Genomic DNA, 22,477 nt, shown 5'->3' with positions numbered 1-22,477 from the left:
TCTCTGAGGGCAGGACCTGTCTTCTCTACTTGGACGAGCCTTCCAAAGGAAGTTTAAGAGCCACTGAAATCAACTTTATCTCCCTGGCTCCACTTTGTCATCGATAATATGGGGACAGCAAGACTGGGTGACTCTGCAAAGGTGGGAATGAAGGGCCTTTGTAAGCCATAAAAAATCTATACATAGGCCTGGTGGTCCAGTGGGAAAGAATCCGCCGGCCAGTGCAGGGGACATGGTTTCAATCCCTGGTCTGGGAAGACCCTACATGCGAAGGGACAACTCAGCCCTTGTGCCTAAAGCCAACGCTCTGCTTGGCGCAACTGGAGAAGGCCTGCATGCAGCAATGGGGACCCAGAGCAGCCGTAAATAAACAAATCTAAAAAAACAAACCTATGCATAGATCCTGAGTAGTAGCACCAGTACAGCTCTTCCACTGTAATGAGCTATCCAGGTATATGGAGGTGCTTGTACTATTGTGTTAAATGTGAGGTAGGCTCTCCAGCTTATGTTGAACACCGACCTCAAACTACAACCTGTATGAGTCACAAAAACCAGAGGAGCCCAATTTCTGTTTGACACACTTGGTCAGAACTGTGAGTGAGTGTGGATGGCTCAAGGCCATCAGTTCAGTTCAGTTCAGTCGCTCAGTTGTGTCCGACTCTTTGCGACCCCATGAACTGCAGCAGCCCAGGCCTCCCTGTTCATCACCATCTCCCGGAGTTCACTCAGCCCCATGTCCATCGAGTCTGTGATGCCATCCAGCCATCTCATCCTCAGTCGTCCCTTTCTCCTACTGCCCCCAATCCCTCCCAGCATCAGAGTCTTTTCCAATGAGTCAACTCTTCGCATGAGGTGACCAAAGTACTGGAGTTTCAGCTTCAGCATCATTCCCTCCAAAGAAATCCCAGGGCTGATCTCCTTCAGAATGGACTGGTTGGATCTCCTTGCAGTCCAAGGGACTCTCAAGAGTCTTCTCCAACACCACAGTTCAAAAGCATCAATTCTTCAAAAGCATCAATTCTTCGGCGCTCAGCCTTCTTCACAGTCCAACTCTCACATCCATACATGACCAATGGAAAAACCATAGCCTTGACTAGACGGACCTTAGTCGGTAAAGTAATGTTCCTGCTTTTGAATATACTATCTAGGTTGGTCATAACTTTCCTTCCAAGGAGTAAGCGTCTTTTAATTTCATGGCTGCAGTCACCATCTGCGGTGATTTTGGAGCCCAAAAAAATAAAGTCTGACACTGTTTCCCACTGTTTCCCCGTCTATTTCCCATGAAGTGATGGGACTGGATGCCATCATCTTCGTTTTCTGAATGTTGAGTTTTAAGCCAACTTTTTCACTCTCCTCTTTGACTTTCATCAAGAGGCTTTTTAGCTCCTCTTCACTTTCTGTCATAAGGGTGGTGTCATCTGCATATCTGAGGTTATTGATATTTCTCCCGGCAATCTTGATTCCAGCCTGTGTTTCTTCCAGCCCAGCGTTTCTCATGATGTACTCTGCATAGAAGTTAAATAAGCAGGGTGACAATATACAGCCTTGACGTACACCTTTTCCTATTTGGAACCAGTCTGTTGTTCCATGTCCAGTTCTAACTGTTGCTTCCTGACCTGCATACAGATTTCTCAAGAGGCAGGTTAGATGATCTGGTATTCCCATCTCTTTCAGAAGTTTCCACAGTTTATTGTGATCCACACAGTCAAAGGCTTTGGCATAGTCAATAAAGCAGAAATAGATATTTTTCTGGAACTCTCTTGATTTTTCCATGATCCAGCACCAACCTGGATGTGTAAAACCTGGGTGTGTAAGACACAACCTCCAGACTGTGGGTCAAGGATGTGACTTTTGTACAAGAAAGACATTTTACTACAATGCTGATGATACAGGCTGGTACAAGTGTCCTCTACAGCCGTGTTGGCCAATAAATAGGAACCACAGATGTAATTTTAAATGATTAGCCAGATTTAAAGAAGGAAAAGAAAAAGGTAAAATTAAATTTAACAATCCATTTATTTCAATAATTACTTAATATGAAAATGATCAATAAGATATTTTACATACTTCTCTCCATACTAAGATTTTGAAATCTGCTTAGAGCTTGTCAATTTATTTTTTATTATTTATTTAGCTATTTATTGGCTGTGCCATGTGGCATGTGAGATCTTAGTTCCAGACCAGGGATCAAATCTGTGCCCACTGCCTTGGAAGGGCAGAGTCTTAACCACTGGACCACCAGGAAATCCAGAGCTTGTCAATTTTTCAAGTGCTCAAGAGCCATACATAGCTAGTGGCTGTCATACTGGACAGTCCAGCTCAGTTTGAAGGAACAGGTAAAGGCCAGGCACCAGTCCCCAAAGAGTGTGCCCTCCAAGTTGCTCCCTGCTCATCCCTGCTCTGTACTGCAGAGGGGCTGAACCCTGCAGACTCAGGGGCTTCCAGGTGGGTTGGCCCAATGGCAGACAAGAAGAAGAGAGGGAAGCCCTGAAGTCTCTCCCCCTTCTGTCTCTGCCTCAGGCAGTGTTACCAGCAGTGACTGGGTCTCTGCAAGGCTCCAGCCTCACCAGATAGGCTTTCTGTGTAAGACCCCTAACCCTGGGCTCTGGCAATACCATCTCCACCCTTTCTGCCTCAGGCCTAAAGGAAGCGATGGCTTCCTGTGGTTGTCTAGTTTCTCAGCTCTTTTATCATCTGGATAATCAACTCCCTGGGTTGGATTCCCTGTCTGGATACTTGCAGTTTCAAAGCATCTCTGCAAAGATATTTATTAAATCATAGGGGGAAAAAAAAAAGGAAAAACATGAGAAGTCCATCAGATACCACCTTAAACCAAGTGATCAAGGAGAACATCATCTGTAATAAAACATAGAACCACCATGGACTTCCCAGCTTAATGCCCGGGGAAGGGCCATGTCACTCTTGAGGGGTTCTTGCCAAAAATGCACAGTGTCAATCAGGCAACCCAAACTGATGAAATTTCCAAAAAAATAAATGACCTTCAAAAGTGTCAGGGTTGTAGGGATAAGAAAAGACCACAGGAGTGCCACAGGTTGGAGGAGAATAAGAAAGCAAGACAATTCGATGCAAATTTGGATCTCGGAACAGGAAAAGGATATACACTGGTGATTTTCGAGTAAAATCTCATTTTACCAATGCTAATTTCTCAGTTTTGATCATTGCACTATGGTTACATAAGATGTTCATATTAGGGAGCAGGCGCGTCGGAACACCTGTACTATTTTTGTGCATCTGCTATAAGCCAAAAGGGACTTCAAAACAAAAAGTAATCCAGGGACTTCCCTGACAGTCCAGGGCTTAAGATTAAGATTCCATGCTTCCACTGCAGGAGACCTGGGTTCAACCCGTGGTTGGAGAACTAAGATCCCGCATGCCGCATGGCATGGCAAAAAAAAAAAAGTAATCCACGTATGGATAAATGTGTTTAGATATATACATTTGTAAAATACCTGGACTACTATAAAAACAATCCCTCTGCTTTACTGCTCCCCATACTTGAGGGGTGTCTCCTTTCCTGGCTGGAGCCTGGCTGAGAGCAGGGAGGGTGCCCAAGATGCAGAGTGGCTAACAGCCAGGGGAGAACTACATGCCACACGCCTCGTCCCCCCCCAGGACAGCCTTGCAGAGACAGGCTTCCTCCCCTGGGGCATCCCAAACACTTCAACCCCAGCTGCACACCTGCCAAGGTGACACCCCGTAGAACAGTGACCCGAGGGTGGGGACACCTCCTCCTGGGGTCAGCGTGATCCCCGGCAGGGCAGAGGCAGGCAGCGACACTGGCTGTCCAGACAGGCAGGCACAGAGGGGAGGCCAAGTCTTCCGCACAGCCACGTGCCGCCTCAGCCCCCTGGATGAGACGGCTCTGCTTCGTCAGAGGTCACCTTCAACTTTACAGCGGCCAACCTTTCTGAGTGCCTCTGCTGTGGGACCTGCACCCAGCGCTCCCATCACAGGAGAGGTGAGATGCCCAGGAACAGTAAGACGGGGAGGGGGGATGCAAGGCTGAGAAGAAGGACAGTGTGCTCTCGAAGGATTCTCTGGGGAAGGAAGGCAGTCAAGCCCGGATCCCTGGAGGAGAGTGAGCCCGAATGTGGACCCAGCAGAGGAATACCAGCCAGCTCAGGGGCAGGGGATAGCAAGCAGGACCCTCCTGCTAGGCAGTCAGAGCCTCCTCCCGGGTGCACAGGGGGTGGCAGGCTTGTGACGGGGTGGCAGGGGCCAGCGCGGCGGGCAGGGGCGGGGGGCGCCACGGGGACGGGGAGCATCATCAGTGCTGTTAGAAGGCTGAACTGGCCGGGAGTGTGGGTGTGGGGAGTCCTCTGGTCAGGAGGCTCGCGTCCTGAGTCATTCAGGTCTCCACTGGGAGAGCAGGCAGCAATGGAAATGGGAGCGGCTCTGAGAGCATCATACAGACAAGCAGTGAGCAGAGGGCTGATGTGTGCAGGAAAGCTAGCAAGAAAGCAAAGTCCACAGAAACCCACCCCAGAGACCCAGCTGTGGCCCTGGGGAAAGCTGTTGGAGGAAGGTACAACTTTCCTGATGCCCCCAAGTTAAAGTGTTAGTTGCTCAGTTGTGTCTGACTCTTTGTGACCCCCTGGACTGTCGCCCTCCAGGCTCCTCTGCCCATGGGATTCTCCAGGCAAGAATACTGGAGTGGGTTGCCATTTCCTCCTCCAGGGGATCTTCCCGACTCAGGGGTTGAACCTGGGTCTCCTGCATGGCAGGCAGATTCTTTACCCTGCACTTAGCACCGGAAGCTGCACCCACTGGGCCCGTGTGGCACCCCACCTCCAACTCCCCAGCCACATCCGCGCTCTGCTGCTGTCTGAAGCCCCTGGGAGTTCTCCCTTCCCTGCTCAGGGCTCCCCACCATCTGCTGGGATCCTGCTGCCCAGCTATCTTCTTCCTGCTTAGCCTGAAGCCACCACCCCCTCCGTCCCCTTTGCCTTTAATGAGCTACTGCCTAGAGAAAACACAGGCCTTCCGGGAACCGTCCTCATCTGCATGAGACGATTCCAGAACAAGAGAAGGGCCCCCTTGGGGAACACTCTCCTCGGCCCTGCCCCCATGCCTGGGTCAGCCCAGCGTATTTCTCCTTTGGGGTGTAGGGTTTAGAGCTGGGAGCAAGTTCTCTGGGGGGGTAAGGTAGCCCCTCCTGAAAAGGTTGTGGAACACAAAGAGGCAGGAAAGGTGGGACATCTGTGTACAGGGGAACCGACCATGGAATTCACAAGGGTGGTTTGGGGTCTTCACCATAACTGCTATCACCTATTTCTTAATTTAAAAAGATGAAACAAAGACGGCACAGGGTTAAGGTTTAACAAACAAAGGCGCACAGATGGTTTATTCTGTACTCAAAACAGATGCTTCTTCTATCTGCTCTTATCAGTGATTCTAAATACTTCATGCTAAAAGAATTAAAGTCTGTTATCAGTCATTTGCTTGCCAGGATGGACAATATCTGGAGAGCAGACTTGCCGGAGGACAGAGGACGCCACTGAGGGTTGAGGGAGGAGTGAAAAGAGAAAAGCCCAAGGCAGGGAGGCTGCAGGAGCCCCCTCTCCAGTGGTGTTTGAAATCCTTGGACTTGCCCTTCCAGACATGGACGTGTATCAAGTGAAAGGTGCTCAGCCTTATCTGAGTCTTTGAGACCCCATGGACTATACAGCAATTCTCCATGGACTTCTCCAGGCCAGAATACTGGAGTGGATAGCCTTTCCCTTCTCCAGGAGATCTTCCCAACCCAGGGATCAACACCAGGTCTCCGCAGGCAGATTCTTTACCAGCTGAGCCACCAGGGAAGCCTGGACGTGTATCAAGGGCAGAGTCAAACCAGCAGGCTGAATCAGTAGGAGGAGAGGAAAAGACCAGCTGATAAAACTGCATCCAGGTACAGACAGATGTGTACACAGGAACTTAGTATATGATAAGGACAGTGTCTCACATGAAGGGAGGGACAGACCATCAATAAACAATATACACAGGGACTGAGACAACCAGCGAGCCAGTGAAGGGAAAATGACCCTAGTGTCTGCCTCCTACCACACATGGACAACACATTCCAAGTTGGTTAAAATCCAAGACGCAAGTTTTAAATTCCATCAAAGTCTAAAATTTTGTGTTAAAAAAAAAAATTCACAAACACAAAGACAAGTGAGAGGTCCCTTGCAACATGTATAGCAAAGGGTTCCTCACCAGGACATATAAAGATGTCATTTAAACCCAGGCACGAAGACTGCTACATACATGAACATTTACTCCACGCAGATCCCTAGGCCTGTTTATTACCCCCAACTTTGCAAACACGGAACCTGAGACAAAGCATAGCTAAGTAACTGATCCAGGGAGACACAGCCAAGAGAGAGGCAGAATGAGTAAAAGGGATAAACAGGTGTTAGTTCAAAGAGCCAGTGAAGATGCTGGAAGCTAAAAGTATTTATGATCATGGATTCGACGCTGAACCAGAAATTATTTTACTGTAGTAAAATATAATTTACACTTTAACTATTTTTAAGTGCATAATTCAGTGGCATTAAGTTCATTCACCTTGTTATCCAACCAACACCAACATCCAGCTCCAGCACTTTTTCATCCCAAGCTGAAACTGTCCCCATCAAACAGGCACTCCACATCCCACTGCTCCAAAACCCTGGTGACAACTTTTCTCCTTTCATTCTCTACGGATCTGAGTATTCTACAAGCCTAACAGAAGTGGGATCAAGCAGTATTTGTCCTCTGTGTCTGAATGACTTCTCTTGGCATAAAGTCCTTAAGGTTCATCCATGTGACAGAATTTCCCTTTTTTTCTTTTTCAAGCCTCAGTAATATTCCTGTATGTATGGACTGTATTCTGTTCATCCAATCATTCACTGATGAATAAAAGTGTTTCCACCTTTTGGCTATGGTGAATAATACGGCTGTGAACATTCTGTACAAGCATCTGGTCAAATACTTCCTTTCAATTCTTTCGGGTATATATCCAGAAGTAGAACTGCTGGGTTATATAGTAGCTCTATGTTTAATTCACTGAGGAACCTAGAAGTTTTTTTTTTGGTGTTTTTATAAAGGACATTATTGGGGAAACAGGGCAGTATAAGGTCTATAGAGTAAATAATCGTATTGTATCTGCGTCATGACTATGTAAGAGAATGTCCTTGTTCTTCGTAAATACACACTGAAGCATTTAGGGATAGAGGGGAAATCCCTCCATATACAGAATCTATTGATCAGTTGCTCTATCGAGAGGATAGAGAATGCAAATGTGATAAAATATTAACAAGTGGAAAATCTGGGTGAAGGATGTGCAGGAATTCTTTGTTTTCTTAGTATAATTTTTATGCACATCTGAAATTATTTCAAAGTGAAAAATTATTTTAAAAGCCATCTTATCCAGGACTTCTTAATCAAGGGGTGCCAGGGCCACCCGGGGCGGGGAAGGCGAGCAATTTGAAGGTCTAGTGGGAACCGCTGCTCTCACCCAACACCCTCTTTTCCTGGTGAGGGGCCCAAGAGGAGAAGGGCTTCCTCACGGAGCCCAGCATGGGACAGCCTAAAGGTGGGGGCTTCCGGAAGTCCGGAGCATACAAGACCACTTCCTTTGTCCTTGTCCATGGTCTTACTGACCAGGAGAGGGGGGCCAGGGGAGGCGGGAGTGGAGACTGCCTGGCAGCTCACTCTCTCACCCACAGTGACACTCCAGAAAAATCTTGGGGTGTGGGGGGGCTCGGGGAGGATGCGGCCCAAGGGCTGAGATTTGAGAGGGAGAAAACCTTTTCCTCCAATCTGAAGACAAACTAACAAAAAACTCGAGCAACTTTTCTATTGCAGAGGCAGCTTAATGCAGCGTTTAGGATTCTGAATTCTTCTTCGTTTCTTTGCTGTTTTTTTTGTTGTTGTTGTTTTTGGCTGTACAACTAGGCTTCCAGGATCTCAGTTCCCTGACCAGGGACTGAACCCAGGTCCAGCAGTGAAAGCGCCGAGTCCTACACTGGACCGCCAGGGAATTCCCAAGAGCCTGAGTTCTTGAAGCAGCAAATCTGAGTTCATATTCCTGCTCTGTCTCTTAATCTGTCACCTTGGGCACGTCCCTTCCTTCCTCAGGCTGTTTCCCTTTCTTGTAATAAGACGAGAGAAACTGCCACAGCACAGGTTAAGGGTACGGCACCTGCAGCAAGGCCACCTGGTTCGAACTGCAGACTGACCACACGCTCACTAAGTGGCCTTAAGCAGTGTATTCAACCTCTCTGAGCCTCTGTTTCCTACCCTGTAAGCACGCAACAATAGAGCATCTTCTTCACAGCATCATTTCGCTTCACTTCACGGCAAACAGATGGGGAAACAGTGGAAACAGTGACAGGCTTTATTTTTTTAGGCTCCAAAATCACTGCAGATGGTGACTGCAGCCATGAAATTAAAAGACATTTGCTTCTTGGATGAAAAGCTATGACCAACCTATACAGCATATTAAAAAGCAGAGACATTATTTTGCCAACGAAGGTCCGTCTAGTCAAAGCTATGGTTTTTCCAGTAGTCATGTATGGATATGAGAGTTGGACTATAAAGAAAGTTGAGCGCCAAAGAATTGATGCTTTTGAACTGTGGTGTTGAAGAAGACTCTTGAGTGTCCCTTGGACTGCAAGGAGATCCAACCAGTGAATCCTAAAGGAAATCAGTCCTGAATATTCACTGGAAGGACTGATGCTGAAGCTGAAACTCCAATACTTTGGCCACTTGATACAAAGAACTGACTTGTTGGAAAAGACCCTCATGCTGGGAAAGATTGAAGGAGGGAGAAGAAGGGGGTGACAGAGGATGAGATGGTTGGATGGCATCAGCGACTCAATGGACACGAGTTTGAGTAAACTTTAGGAGTTGGTGATGGACAGGGAGGCCTGGAGTGCTGCAGTCCATGGGGTCGCAAAGAGTTGGATATGACTGAGTGACTGAACTGAACTTCACAGCATTGTTATGTAAAGTAAATGAGTTGACATGGATACCCCTCCCTGTCCTTTGGTAATTCCTCCTCAGGGTCCCAACTTCTTGGAGCTCAGTCTTTGACCCTTCTGTCTAAGCTCCCTTACTCCTTGGGCTTAAAATGCCACCCATATGTCACCATTTACAAATGTAAATCTCCAGGTCATTCTCTTTCTCAGAACGCCACTCTGTACATCCAACAGCTTAACTGACACCTCTACCAAAGCATCCAGTACTCTATTTTTCTCTTATTTATATATTTTTTTGATTGGAGGAAAATTGTTTTATGATGCTATGTTGGTTTCCACCATTGTTGTACAGCAGAATCCAGTACTATTTTAAACCTCTCACATCTGAAAACTGAACTCTTGACCTCCCCAACACTGATCTTCCAGGGTCTTCCGTCTCATTTCTGGAAAGTCTGTCCTTCCACAGGCTCAGGCTATTGTCAAGGCCAGTCATGTTGTCTGTGCCTTAAAGTATGAGAAACTGACCACCTCTCACCACCTCCACAGTCCCACACGGGTCCAAGCTGCCATCACCTCTGACCTTGGCCAACCAAGGACTTCCTTGTCCCCTGCTTCCTTTCTGCCCTACCCCTCGACGTTGCTGACTATCCACAAAGCACCCAGAGTGGTTCAATCTAACCAATACCACCTCTCTCCTCTGCTCAAAACCCTCTAGCATCTCACTGACCGGGCCCCACAGATGTGGCTCTTTGTCCCCACCAGACTGGCTCCAAAGCTACTCCTCAAAGTGGGGTACACTCCCACACCAGAGCTGTGTTCCTGACAACCCCTCTGCCTGGAAGGCTGGTTTCTTAGTGGCCTCACTCTCACCCTCTTCAAATCTGTACTCAAAGGTCTAAGTAAGTCTTCTAGACAGCCCAGCACCCCGGGCCCTTCTTGCCTCTTTCACGTATACATCACCTTCTAACATCCTGTTTCCTTCTTTGTCTAACACCTGTCTTTCTCCCTCTGAAGGTAAGTTCTATTCATGACTTTATCCCCAGAACCTAGAACAGGGCCTGAATTAATCATTCTTAGCTCTAATTATATTTCATTATGTAGCCAATGGTAACTGGCCGGTTTCAGCAACTGTACTTTATGCCCAAACCACCAAACAATGTGTAGGAGACCAAGCTAAATAAGGAAACAAGCTAAAAGCTACATGTATGCTAGAAGCTCAACTCTTGAGAGGTATATTAAGAAAAAAAATAATACACAAAAACTACTAGTTTTTATCATAAAATTATGGTGGGCTTCTTTCTGTTTTCTGATTGTCCCTGTTTTTCTGTTGCTTTAAAAGTAAAATAAAAATTTAACCTGTTTTTAAAAACAACTGGTAATCAGATTTAAAAGGGCTCAGCCTCACTAAAAATCAAGGAAATGCAAATTACAGCGACAGGAGACCATTTGTCCCAGTCCACTGGTGGTCCTGTAAATAACACAACAGGCCTTCTGGAGAGCAATGTGGCATCAGCTATCACATTTTATTCTTTTTCTTAGCATCCACCTAAAGAAACGCTTTTACATGTGCAGGAGGAGACACGTTCAGAAGTGTTCGCTGATGTATCCTGTATCTCCAGGGGAAATTCTGAAAGTAATCTGAATGTCCAGCAATAGGTGAATGGTTAAACTATGGAACATCCGTACTGTGGGTTCCTTTGCAGCCATTACACAGCACACAGCAGATGTGCAAGCCTGGAGGAATCACTAGGGCAAACAGCTAGGTGAAAAAGGTGAGTTCCCAAACAACATACTCCCCAGCTATGATATAAGATTTGGAAATAATATATTTCTGTAAGTCATTAAAAAGGTGAGGAAGTTAACTCATCATTCTGATGGAGGTAGAGGTGAGACAGTGGAATAAGGCAGTAGCTAATTAGCCTTTGAATTCTTAAGTATCATGAGAATATATGCATATAGTAATTGTGTGATTAAAAATAAATTATCTTTTTAAATAAGGAGAAAGATAAAATGACTCCCCATATTCACCCACCCCACAGTTCCCCTTAAACTCACTTCTGTTAAGCCTTTCATGGCTGGTCCACCATTGAGCGTTTCCTCCTTTGAGCAACCATGGCAGGGAAGAAGGATTCCAAGGGCAGGAGGAAATGAGGGAATGGGACAGAAGAGGGGTGAGCGAACAGTGCACAGGGGAAGCAGAATGCAAGGAAAAATGTGAAGAGAAAGAGGGAAGGAAAATGCTGTGAGAAAGCAACTTCACACTCATCTGAATCCTCTTATTATTCCTCTCTCTGTAAGGTCTCTTCCAAATGCATGACTTCCAAGAGCCTCACAGCATCCAAAACAACTATAGGAGCCACCCTCACTGGCTCTTCATGTGACTTGTTACCAAGAATTCTGGGGGAAACACGCTTTCATTAGACATATCTATTTTTTACAATGTCCCTACATTCTATCCTTCCGAGAGAGTAGAGCTCCAGGCCCTTCACCATGGAGGGGTGGGGAAGGGAGACAGACAAATCCACCTGTGGCTGTGGTCATCAACCTGAAAAGGACGTCAGAGTCACATGGGAGCTGACAAGAATGTCAATGCCCAGACCTGTCCCCATTCCACTCAACTCTGGGGTGGGACCTGCCCAAGCTCCCAAGCAATTCCAATGAACAGCCAGAGCGGTGAACACTGCTTTAAAGCTTGCTGATGGTCCATAAAACCATCGAGTAATATCAGAGGTGCCAAACTTCCCTACTTACAACATCCCAGTCTCTTCCTCAAAAGGTTACTGGTCAATCCCAGTTCTCATTCCACAGGGAAAAAGAGCATACTATCCTCCCAGCAGCAGCCTGCTAGTCACAGCCTGTATCTATCAGGGAACCAAAAGTAAGTGGGGAAGGGGTGGATCCCAGGGCCCAGCTCAGCCACCACTGAGTAGTGGGGTTTGGCTATGTCCCATCTCTGCATCTCAGTTTTTCTCTTCTGCAGACTAGAGCCATCACCTCCCTACTCCCAAGGACAGAGTAAGGACAATTTTCAGGATGTGCCTTTGTGGACTTGTAATCCATTGGAAGGGAGGCACTCTTAAAATGTGTGGGGTAATTTTAAATTGATATCCCAAACATGTTGGGAAACTGAGAACATACATTCTCTGAGTTACTCATTTAGGATTAAAAGGAACCTCTCTCTCTTCTTCTCTCCCTCCCATTCATCCATCCATTCATTCATTTTCCTTTCTAGTTGTGGGTGGGGGAGGGGCAGGGAGCACACACTCTACAAGCATTGGGAGGTATTTTCTTTCTGAGAGTCAGCTGTCGTCTCTCAGATCCTAAAAAATGACCTCACCCACTGAAAAGCAACATTCTTCTCCACTCCCTCAAGTCTTCTCAAGGTTTCCAAGATTCTTAACAATTTTCTCTCCCAGAAACATCAAAACACCACTGCAGACAGGCAGCCTGGGACATTCTCTGAGGTTTTTTTGTTTTTGTCTTTGGCTTCCCTTTAAAACAGTCATCAGGTTAAATAAAAACAAGCAAAAGTGCTTTAGCAGAAAGATTTCCCAGTAAGTGGTGTCAATAAAGAGACTGTATTTTTTTCAAAGAGTGGTTATATAGACACTTCTAACCCTGGCCTTGCTTAAGAGTCGCCACAGCTGCCCCCTCCCCTGGAGTTTGGACTCCAGCTGTTTTGGGTTAGGGGGGAGTAGTTGATGGGAGCAGGATTGGAATGTTCCCCCCTTGGCCAGCAGCGTACAGGCGGATCCCAGGATCCTGCCAGGTGTTTGCATTCTTCCAGGGACCCTCAGGGAATGCAGGCGGCTTAAGGAATGCATCTAGATGGCACAGGTGTTTTCCACACTCTGCCTCACAGCTAACATCTGTTTAACAGCTGCTCCAGATGTGGATATCTGGGCATGGCTAGGCCCAACCTATCCCAGGAGCAGGAGCTGGGAGTGCAGGGCCCAGATTGAAGCTCTGTGTCCTGAGAACTCAGATGGTCCTACAGAGAGGGCAGAGGCACTGGGAAGGCCCCTCCTTCCAAATTCTCCCTGATGGGAACGGAGATTCTACCACTCGCAAAGCGCTCCACTGGGGTGAAGCCACAGCTTCCTGAGACCCCTCTCTTGGAAGAGCCCATTTCACCTGCAGGAAACTTCAGGGGATGCTCTGCTGGAGGCCACCGGAGTCTCCCACACCGTTGGGGAGACAGGCAGCACATGCCAGACCAGCCCCGTGCCTCTCTGTGGGGCTGGAGCCAAGGCCAAGCCCTCTTATCTACTCAAGGCCTTTGCTCCAGCAACCAGCCCCTCTGCCCTGGACCACTCCCATCCAGGCTTATGCCTCCATCGCCTTTGATGACATCTTCCTGACATCACCTCCTGACCCTCATCACTCCTCACACTCCATGTTCTTGACTTATTTTTCCCCAGAGCAATTGCCATCCACCCCTGGAATAAGGGCCACAAGGGGTGAGCTTTTCCTCTCTTTTGCTCACTCCCGGGTACACGGTCCTAGGACAGTACCAGGTGCAGAGCAGGTGTTCACTACACACTTGCAGCTTGAATATTGAACAGATTAGATTACAGGCTCGCTACTACCTGTGATCTTAGAACTTGAAGGACACCCAGGAAAGCATCACATATATTTCCATTTCTCTCTCGGGGCTGATCTTCCCTTCCCTACCTTCCAATGGGAATAAGGCATGCACCCCCATGGCTGTGAAACAGGAGGGAAGGGGACAGAGTGCAACCTCGAGAAGAACAACGTAAGTCATGAAAGTGAAAGTCACTCAGCTGTGTCCGACTCTTTGCAACCCCATGGACTACAGTCCGTGGCATTCTCCAGGCCAGAATACTGGAGTGGGTAGCCTTTCCCTTCACCAGGGGTTCTTCCCAACCCAGGGATCCAACCCAGGTCTCTCTCACATTGCAGGCGGATTCTTAACCAACTGAGCCACCAGGGAAGCCCAAGAATACTGGAGTGTGTAGCCTATCCCTTCTCCTGGGGATCTTCCCAACCCAGGAATTGAACCGGGGCTCTTTACCAACTGAGCTATCAGGGAAGCCCCAGAGTCCACAGACCAGGGAAGCCATATAGTCACAGGACATGACAAAAGCTGATTAGATCTACCTAGATCCAAGATGGCGAAAGATTTAACTTCCAGTAGACCTTGAGCCTCATTATATCCTCATTGTAATATATTAGCTAAATGACACACTCACCAGCACCATGACAGTTCAGAGCTAACCATAAAAGGCTAAATAGTGGGCAGTGGCCCAATGCCTGGAAATCCTTGCCCTTCCTCCCACCCTAAAGAGTTGGAATCCTCCCACTCATTAGCCTATGAAATTACTCAGCCCATGAAAACTAACCAAGCCATATTTCAGAGCCTCTGGTCCTCTAAGATGGCCCACACTCTGTGGAGTATGTTTCACCCTAAATAAATTCACTTCTTACCTATCATTTTGTCTCTCACTGGATTCTTTCTGGGATAAGACATCAAGAACCCGAGCTTCATGAAGTCTTGACAAGTGTGTGATCTCAACTAAGAGCGTAGGTTCAAGCCCCAATCTGAGCTGCACTATTTTGGTTTCAGAATTTCCCAGGGCCACTCCTGGTCCTGAGTTCCAGGAAAGCCACAAGTTCATTCTGGCCTTCTAAAAGCTGGAGGCTCTGTATCTGCTGCCCACCCAGATGGTGAGTCAGACAGCTGCACTTGGCTTTCCTCCAAACCAGGGGACACATGTGGCTCCTCTCTACTTGGGAGAGGAGCCCTGGGCTTGAGGGTGGACAAGTACAAGAGATGGACACTGGGCCTCAGACCCTGAGCAGAAGAGACCCTCCTGAACCTCCAGATACAGACAACACCCTGCTCCTCTGGAGTTTTTGAGCCTCTTATCACCTCTGAACTTTCAACATTCCTGAGATGGCAGGATCATCCTCATTCACCAAGTAAGAAAGCCAAGCCTCAGAGAAGTTGAGGGGTCTGCTTGCCTGAGGTCACACATGGAACCAATTCTTGAACAATGATCTACTGAGGATTTATCATGTTCAGCAAAGATGCACTTGACACGGTCACTTCCCTTAATGGTTCACATTCTACTTTGGAGAACTGGAAACTTCCAAATCTTGACCCACAGTCTTTCAGCAGAGTTCACCTTCCACCAGGGCTGCCACAGACTGGCCAGCAGCAGGGAAGCTCCAGAGCTTTAGACCTGAGATTCTGGTCTGAAGGCTTCATGTGCATCACGAGGTCTGGCACATAGAGCCCTTGGGGGGCCTGAGAGACACGATCCTTTGGCTGCCAACAACTGCCTGTATTCGACATCAGAGGACCTATTCAGAAGTGACAGACTTTTGATGGTGTGCCTTTGGATGAGCTTCAATCATCAGATGTCTGCTAGAACATGAGCTTGTGGCTCATGGAGCAGGGAGCAGTGCCTTGCACAAAGCAGGTGCTCAATAAACGAGGGTTCCATGAATTGTGAGTCTGCCAGGCCTGAGCTGCCCAGTGGGGTCAGAGGGGCCAGGAGTGCACAGCCAGGGACTTTCTGCCTGGATCCCATACTCTGGTTGGGGGGCCACCCCCATCTTGGCAATCTAGGGCCACATGACCAGACGCTGCCTGGAGCCAGGGCCCCTTAGCATCCCTCTGAGTTTGCCGAGCCCCGTGCCCTCCCGGGCGGTGTTACCTGGGAGACGTGGGACTGCGTCTTCTCGCTGTCGCCGTCACCCTCTGTCTTGTCGGTCAGCAACCCCTGCACCTGGTACTCCAGCACGTAGCTGTCGATGAAGCGCTCCAGCTCCTCAATTTCCTGGGAGCGGCTGCTCCCGGCCTCGGAGGAGGCGGACGCTGCTGAAGAGTTCTCCATCCCTCCCGCTCAGGGGCCTGGGCTGCAGGAGGCAGAGGACAGATGGGCTCGGTGAGACGACAACGCTGCTGGAGGCAGAGGTGGGGGCCCCACCTGAGAAGCCCTCCCCCTCCCAGAGGCACTCCCTCATCCATCCTGCCCTCTCCCAAGCCCTTGAGCAGTCAGTGGGGCACTGGCTGGCCTTTAGCAAATGAAGAGGAAGCTGTGATTCCTCCTGGGGAGTCGGGAAGGAGACTCAGGCCCAGAGAAGGGCCAGTATTGTGCCTAATTGTCCAGCATCGTAACTGGTGCCATGCTGGGTGTCAGTTCATACCTAGACCTTACCACTCAGGAGAAAGTGGAAAATTGGACCCAGCCTACCACCCCAGCCCCATTTCCCAACATGGAGTTAACAAAATCTATCATAAAGCAAAATAAGACTGACCACAGGTATCTATGTCCCTGACTCCAGCATTGAGACATACAGGGGGTCCCCAGACACAGACGCTTTAAAGGGCCTGCGCCTCCAAGAATACCTCCTTCCAAAGACAAATTTTCGTTTTGGACACCAGACCATCCCTAAATTTGGTGAAGACGGTAGGCGATAACGTGCAGCCTGTTAGTGGTGTGTCCAGTAGGACACACGCTATACTCCGTCTCTAAGGACATGGCTAGCTTTTAAAGATACAATGTGTAAGGCCCAGCGGGTTGTCTGGGAGGGCATGGTTCAGCCTTGGACACTGTCTGGTCACCCTCCATAGGAGCGCATGATGCCCTCATTAACAGCTCAGGCCCTCTCCCTGAGAAGCTTGACATAAAGTTTGACCAGTGTTCCATGGATATCTATTAAAGTCTACCAATAAAACTGCTGTCCCTAGGAGGAATTCCCTGGCAGTCCAGGGATTAGGACTCTGCACTTCCACTGCATAGGACATTAGTTCCATCCCTGGTTAGGGAACTAAAATCCTATATGCCTTGTTGCTGCTGCTGCTAAGTCACTTCAGTCATGTCCGACTCTGTGCAACCCCATAGACAGCAGCCCACCAGGCTCCCCCGTCCCTGGGATTCTCCAAGCAAGAACACTGGAGTAGGTTGCCATTTTCTTCTCCAATGCATGAAGTGAAAAGTGAAAGTGAAGTCGCTCAGTTGTGTCTGACTCTTCGCAACCCCATGGACTGTAGCCTACCAGGCTCCTCCGCCTATGGGATTTCCCAGGCAAGAGTACTGGAGTGGGGTGCCATTGCCTTCTCCCTATATGCCTTGAAGCATTGCTTAAAAAAAAAAAGCTGTCCATCTCCAACAGGACTGGTTAACCTAGCAGCTACAGGGGCCCAGGCCTGCAGGGACACTTTCACTGTCCACTCTTGTCCTCAAAGCTCCTGCAGCCCACCTGGAAGTTGAGAAAGCTAGAACCATTCTTACTACTAGCTCCCTTCCCAGCAGGGACACCCCCCCCCTCAACTCCTGCTCCTGACAGGAAGGGGCTTTAAAGCTGGTCTGGCGTCCCTTCCACTGTCTGGAAATCAGCGCTTTCCAGGGGGAGCCCACTGAGCAGAAAAAGCAGAGATTGCACATGGCTTCACCATCAGAACTAGTACAAGAGTCTTCTACCAAATCACCACCCTTAGATACACAAAGTGAAGTGAAGTGAGGTCGCTCAACAAAGACCCAAGTAAATGCGTGGGGCTGAGACCATAAAGGGCTTTCGGCGCCTTGAACGTGTTGTGGATAATAAAGACAACTTCCTAGTATGTTTAGAGGAACACCTGAATTTCAAAACCTTGGATTACTGAGAGCTTTTGTAGGACACAGTTATTCACCAACACGTACGAGTTTGTTGAGTTTTCAATAGTAATGAATCCAAAATAGGACAAGAAGCGGCCCGAGGGGTTCCAGAAATGCTGCAAGACCATGAATGCTGACTCCCCCAAACCCTCGTCGGGCTCCCCAGAGGCTGTGCTGACCATGGGAAGGATGGTCACACAAGTGGACACACGTTCTCTAGCTGATTTCCTGATTCGGGTTTTGGCTCTTGGCTGCTGCATGAGATCCAGCCTCCCTTGGACCCCAAACCAGCTATAGAGGGTACGTGCTGGGCTTCTGAGCTCAGTAACCTTGGGGCTCGTGGGTGTGTCCACCTGCCCCAGAGGGAGGAGCCTGTGGTTTCAGGCTTGGGTGCTCTCTTCAGAGTTGGGGAACCCAGGGATGGAGGCCGGGGTGGCGGTCAGTGTGCAGGCAGGCACTTTGCTCAGACTGAAATAAGTGTGCCTACTGGTGCAAGGGCCACTTCCTCCACCTGCCATTCAAGGCCCCGAGTGGTCTTACATCCTTCCTAACACCAACCCCACTGCTCAGACAGCTGCCTCCTGCCCCCTGGCCACTCTGCTTTTTGTCCTGGATGTAAGTCAAGTGTGGCAGGCTTCAGAACTCAAGAGAGCCCTGAGCATACGTTTTCTCCCAGTTACTCAATCAAACATTAACCTAGGAACTCCTGGGAGAGGATTTTGTAAATGTAATTAAACTCCAAGTCAGCAGATCTGCAGACAGACAGAGTATTCAGGAGGGCCTGACCCAATCACATGAGCCCCTTACATCCGGGGCTGGAGGGAGAGACAGAGTTGCCGGCCTGAAGGAGAAGGAATGTGTGTGCAAGGTTCGTGGGCAGCCTCGAGAGGCTGACAGCCATCCCTGGTCAATGACCAATCAGGAAAAGTGCTTCCAGCCTGCAAGAGCAAGAAGTAAATTCAACAAGCCCTGAGCTTGGGGGCAGGTTCTGTCTCCCAGAGCCTCCAGACCAGAACTCAGCCTGACCAACACCATGCTTTTAGCTTCCTGCTATGCCGAGAGGGGCTTCTGACTTCCAGCCCTGTGAGACGATAAACAGGCGTCATTCTAAGCCTTTAAGTTTGTGGCACTAAACCACTAACACGGGACGCTCTTTCTGCCTCTGTGCTTTTGCTCACTCTGTGTTGCTCACCCAAAGTCACTCTCCCCTTCCTTCCACCTGCCCAGTCTCGGGGTCCTTATACTCACAAGGGGCCAGAACCTTAGAGGCCAGTGCCAACTAGCCCAATCCCCGCCTTTAACAGCAGTGAGTGGGCAAAGGATTCACCCAGTCTCAGTCTAGGAGTATGAATACAGCAACCCCTATTAATGACAGGAGCTGCTAATGTACCTGCACAAGTAGCCTGGGCCAGCACCCTCCTCAGCATTCGACAGGCCTTCATCCATTTACCCCTCACTGTAACTCTATGCAATTGATACAAAGTAACTTGCCCAAGATCACACAGCAGAGCTCCGGGTCCACCTACATGTCACTGCCTCTTTTTTTTTTTTTGGAATGTAATTGCTTTACAACATTGTGTTAGTTTCATTACAACAAAGTGAATCAGGTATGCATGCGCGCTAACGACCCCATGGACTGGTGTAGCCCGCCAGGCTCCTCTGTCCAGGGGATTCTCTAGGCAAGAACACAGGAGTGGGTTGCCATTTCCTTTTCCTGGGGATCTTCCTCACCCAGGGATCAAACCTAAGCCTCTTACATCTCCTACATTGGCGGGGTGTGGCGGGGTTGAGGGGAGGCTCCTTTAGCACTAGTGCCACCTGGGAAGCCCAAATCAGGTATAGTGAAGTGAAGTGAAGTAGCTCAGTCATGTCTGACTCTTCGCGACCCCGTGAACTGTAGCCTATTCAAAAGCAGAGACATTACTTTGCCGACTAAGGTCTGTCTAGTCAAGGCTATGGTTTTTCCAGTGGTCATGTATGGATGTGAGAGTTGGACTGTGAAGAAGGCTGAGCGCCGAAGAATTGATGCTTTTGAAGAATTGATGCTTTTGAACTGTGGTGTTGGAGAAGACTCTTGAGAGTCCCTTGGACTGCAAGGAGATCCAACCAGTCCATTCTGAAGGAGGTCAGCCCTGGGATTTCTTTGGAAGGAATGATGCTAAAGCTGAAACTCCAGTACTTTGGTCACCTCATGCGAAGAGTTGACTCATTGGAAAAGACTCTGATGCTGGGAGGGATCGGGGGCAGGAGGAAAAGGGGACGACAGAGGATGAGATGGCTGGATGGCATCATTGACTCGATGGACATGAGTCTGAGTGAACTCTGGGAGTTGGTGATGGACAGGGAGGCCTGGCGTGCTGCGATTCATGGGGTCACAAAGAGTCGGACACACCTGAGTGATTGAACTGAACTGAACTGTATCCAACCAGGCTCCTCCGTCCATGGGAGTCTCCAGGCAAGAACACTGGAGTGGGCTGCCATTTCCTTCTCCAGGGGATCTTCCCGATCCAGGGTTCGAACCCGGGTCTCCCACATTGCAGGCAGATGCTTTAACCTCTGAGCCACCTGGGAAGCCCAAGTCAGGTATATGTATACGTACATCCCCACCCTCTGGACCTTCCTCTCACCACCCCCTCTACCCCGCCCCCGCCATCCCACCCATCTAGGTCATCATAGAGCATGGAGCTGAGCTTCCTGGGCTTTATCGTCCCACCTCCTGGCAGCCTGCTCAGGCCCTCAGGAAATCACCCACTCCTTTTACCACCGCCCTTCCAAAGCCCAGTGAATTCTTCAGTGCTCTGTGTGTGTGTCCTAACCTCCACTGGGCTGCAGGCTCGAGAGGGCTGGGCCCCGTGCCGCGCTCACGCACGGCCCTGGGCAGGCACTTGGCCTCAGCAGGATGGGGTGATAAGGTCGGTGCCCAGAGAAGGCTGAAAAGGAGCCGGCCTGCAGGAAAGGCCAATGTCTAAGGCCGCGCCCATGATTCCTCGAAGAACTTCAGATCTTATCACGGGCTTCTGGCTCCTGTCTCATGAGCAGGCAGAGGGCTGGGCTCTGTAGGAACTAGACAGGAGTCTTTCCAGGAGGACCGAGTGCCCAGCCCGGCCTACACAGCAGGCTCAGCTCTACGCTGCTGGGGCTTCCCGGCTCTCACGGGCCTGTCACGGGGCCACACCATCGTCCCGGGAGGGAGGCGGGGGGCAGCAATCACCCCCTCCTGGCTCACTGAGGAAAGGGGGGACTTGAGACACATTCCCACCCTGGAGAATCCTGGTGCCCAGAGGGAAAAGGAGCAGACCCCACACTGGTCGCTGGTCTTGGAGACCCCCTCCCACTCCAGTCACTGTGGCCCAGGCAGGGTCTCCTGCGCAGCCTGACTGCACGCCCCCTCGGGTGCCCAGGGCTCCTCGGGCACACACCAACAGCCCCTGCAGGAGGCCCGCTGGTTCTTGCATCTCGGAGCGGGAGGAGCTGATAGCCGCTGCAGCAGCCCTGGATGGAGACAAACCCTCCCTCTCGGTCTCTCAGATAACAGCTGAGGCGCCTTCTCCGTGGTCCCGCAGGGCGACCCAGGGCACGGAGCCCAGAGGCCCACAGGGTGACCAGTCCGTGACGCCCCTTTGCTGACCCCCTCCTCCCGTGTCTCTCCCCCCAGGGAGACCCATTCCTGGGGCATCACTTGGGTTGGGCTCGTTTGTCTGTTCTACATTGAGCCCCAACCAGGGTGCAGGTCCCTCCTTCAGAAGAAAAGCCCCGAGCTTTCTCTCTTTACTGGAGAAGAGGGAGGTGGGAGAGGAGACTGGGCCTACATCATCCATCTCCTAGGCCATCAGCCAGGCACTCACTCCCCCACTTTCAATAAAGGTAAAGTACCTATAACTCAAAACATAGCACTGAAGCCATTTTCAAGTGTACAATTCAGCGGCATTAAGTACATTCATCAAGCTATGGTTTTTCCAGTAGTCATGTACGGATGTGAGAGTGACTATAAAGAAAGCTGAACGCAGAACTGATGCTTTTGAACTGTGGTGTTGGAGAAGGCTCTCAAGAGTCCCTTGGACTGCAAGGAGATCCAACCAGTCCATCCTAAAGGAAATCAGTCCAGGGTGTTCATTGGAAGGACTGATGCTGAAGCTCAAACTCCAACACTTTGGCCACCTGATGCGAAGAACTGACTCACTGGACAAGACCCTGATGCTGGGAAAGATGGAAGGCAGGAGGAGAAGGGGACAACAGGGGATGAGATGGTTGGATGGCCTTACCGACTCTATGGACATGAGTTTGAGTAGACTCTGGGAGGTGCTGATGGACAGGGAGGCCTGGCAAGCTGCAGTCCATGGGGGTCGCAAAGAGTCAGACATGACTGAACGACTGAACTGAACTGAAGTACATTCACAGTATTACGTAAGCACCATCACTATCTATTTCCAGAAGACTGTCATCATCCCAACAGAAACCTGGTGCCCAATAAACAGCCCTCCATCCCCTGCCCCAGCCCCTGGCAACTGCTCTCCTTTCTCTCTGAACTTGGCTTCTCTGCATACCTCCTTTAGGTGGCGTCATACAACATCTGTCCTTTTGTGACTGGCTTATTTCACTTCTAATGTTTTCAAGATTCAATCATGTTGTAGAATGTGTCAGAATTTCACACCTTTTTGTGGATGAATAATACACTGTGTTACAACAACAGACTTACGTATGGACCACATTTTGCTTATTCATTCACTCATCAATGGACACTTAGGCTGTTCTCACCTTTGGCTATTGTGATTAATGCTGCTACAAACATGGGTGTACAAGTATCTGAGTTCCTGTTTGTAATTCTCTGGGGTAAAAGCCTAGAAGGACCTGTCTACTTTTAAGGTAAAAACAGTGAGGAGGCACAGA

General features: G+C 49.4%; 1 protein-coding gene across 2 annotated transcripts in view; it reads right to left on the bottom strand.

Annotated features, from left to right (window-relative positions):
• The window catches only part of CTIF (cap binding complex dependent translation initiation factor), a 329,462-nt gene that overhangs the window by 236,089 nt on the left and 70,896 nt on the right, over positions 1 to 22,477 (bottom strand). For both annotated transcript variants that reach the window (XM_052660394.1, XM_052660395.1), the window contains exon 2: positions 15,647 to 15,848. In XM_052660394.1, the coding sequence (XP_052516354.1) occupies positions 15,647 to 15,826 (180 nt within the window). In that variant the 5' untranslated portion in view covers positions 15,827 to 15,848. The remainder of the gene's footprint in view (positions 1 to 15,646; positions 15,849 to 22,477) is intronic.

The sequence above is a fragment of the Budorcas taxicolor genome, chromosome 22 (genome assembly GCF_023091745.1).
Source record: "Budorcas taxicolor isolate Tak-1 chromosome 22, Takin1.1, whole genome shotgun sequence".
Lineage (NCBI taxonomy): Eukaryota > Metazoa > Chordata > Mammalia > Artiodactyla > Bovidae > Budorcas > Budorcas taxicolor.
The sequence above is the reverse complement of the archived record's forward strand: the minus strand, read 5'-3'. Positions and strand labels throughout refer to the sequence as shown.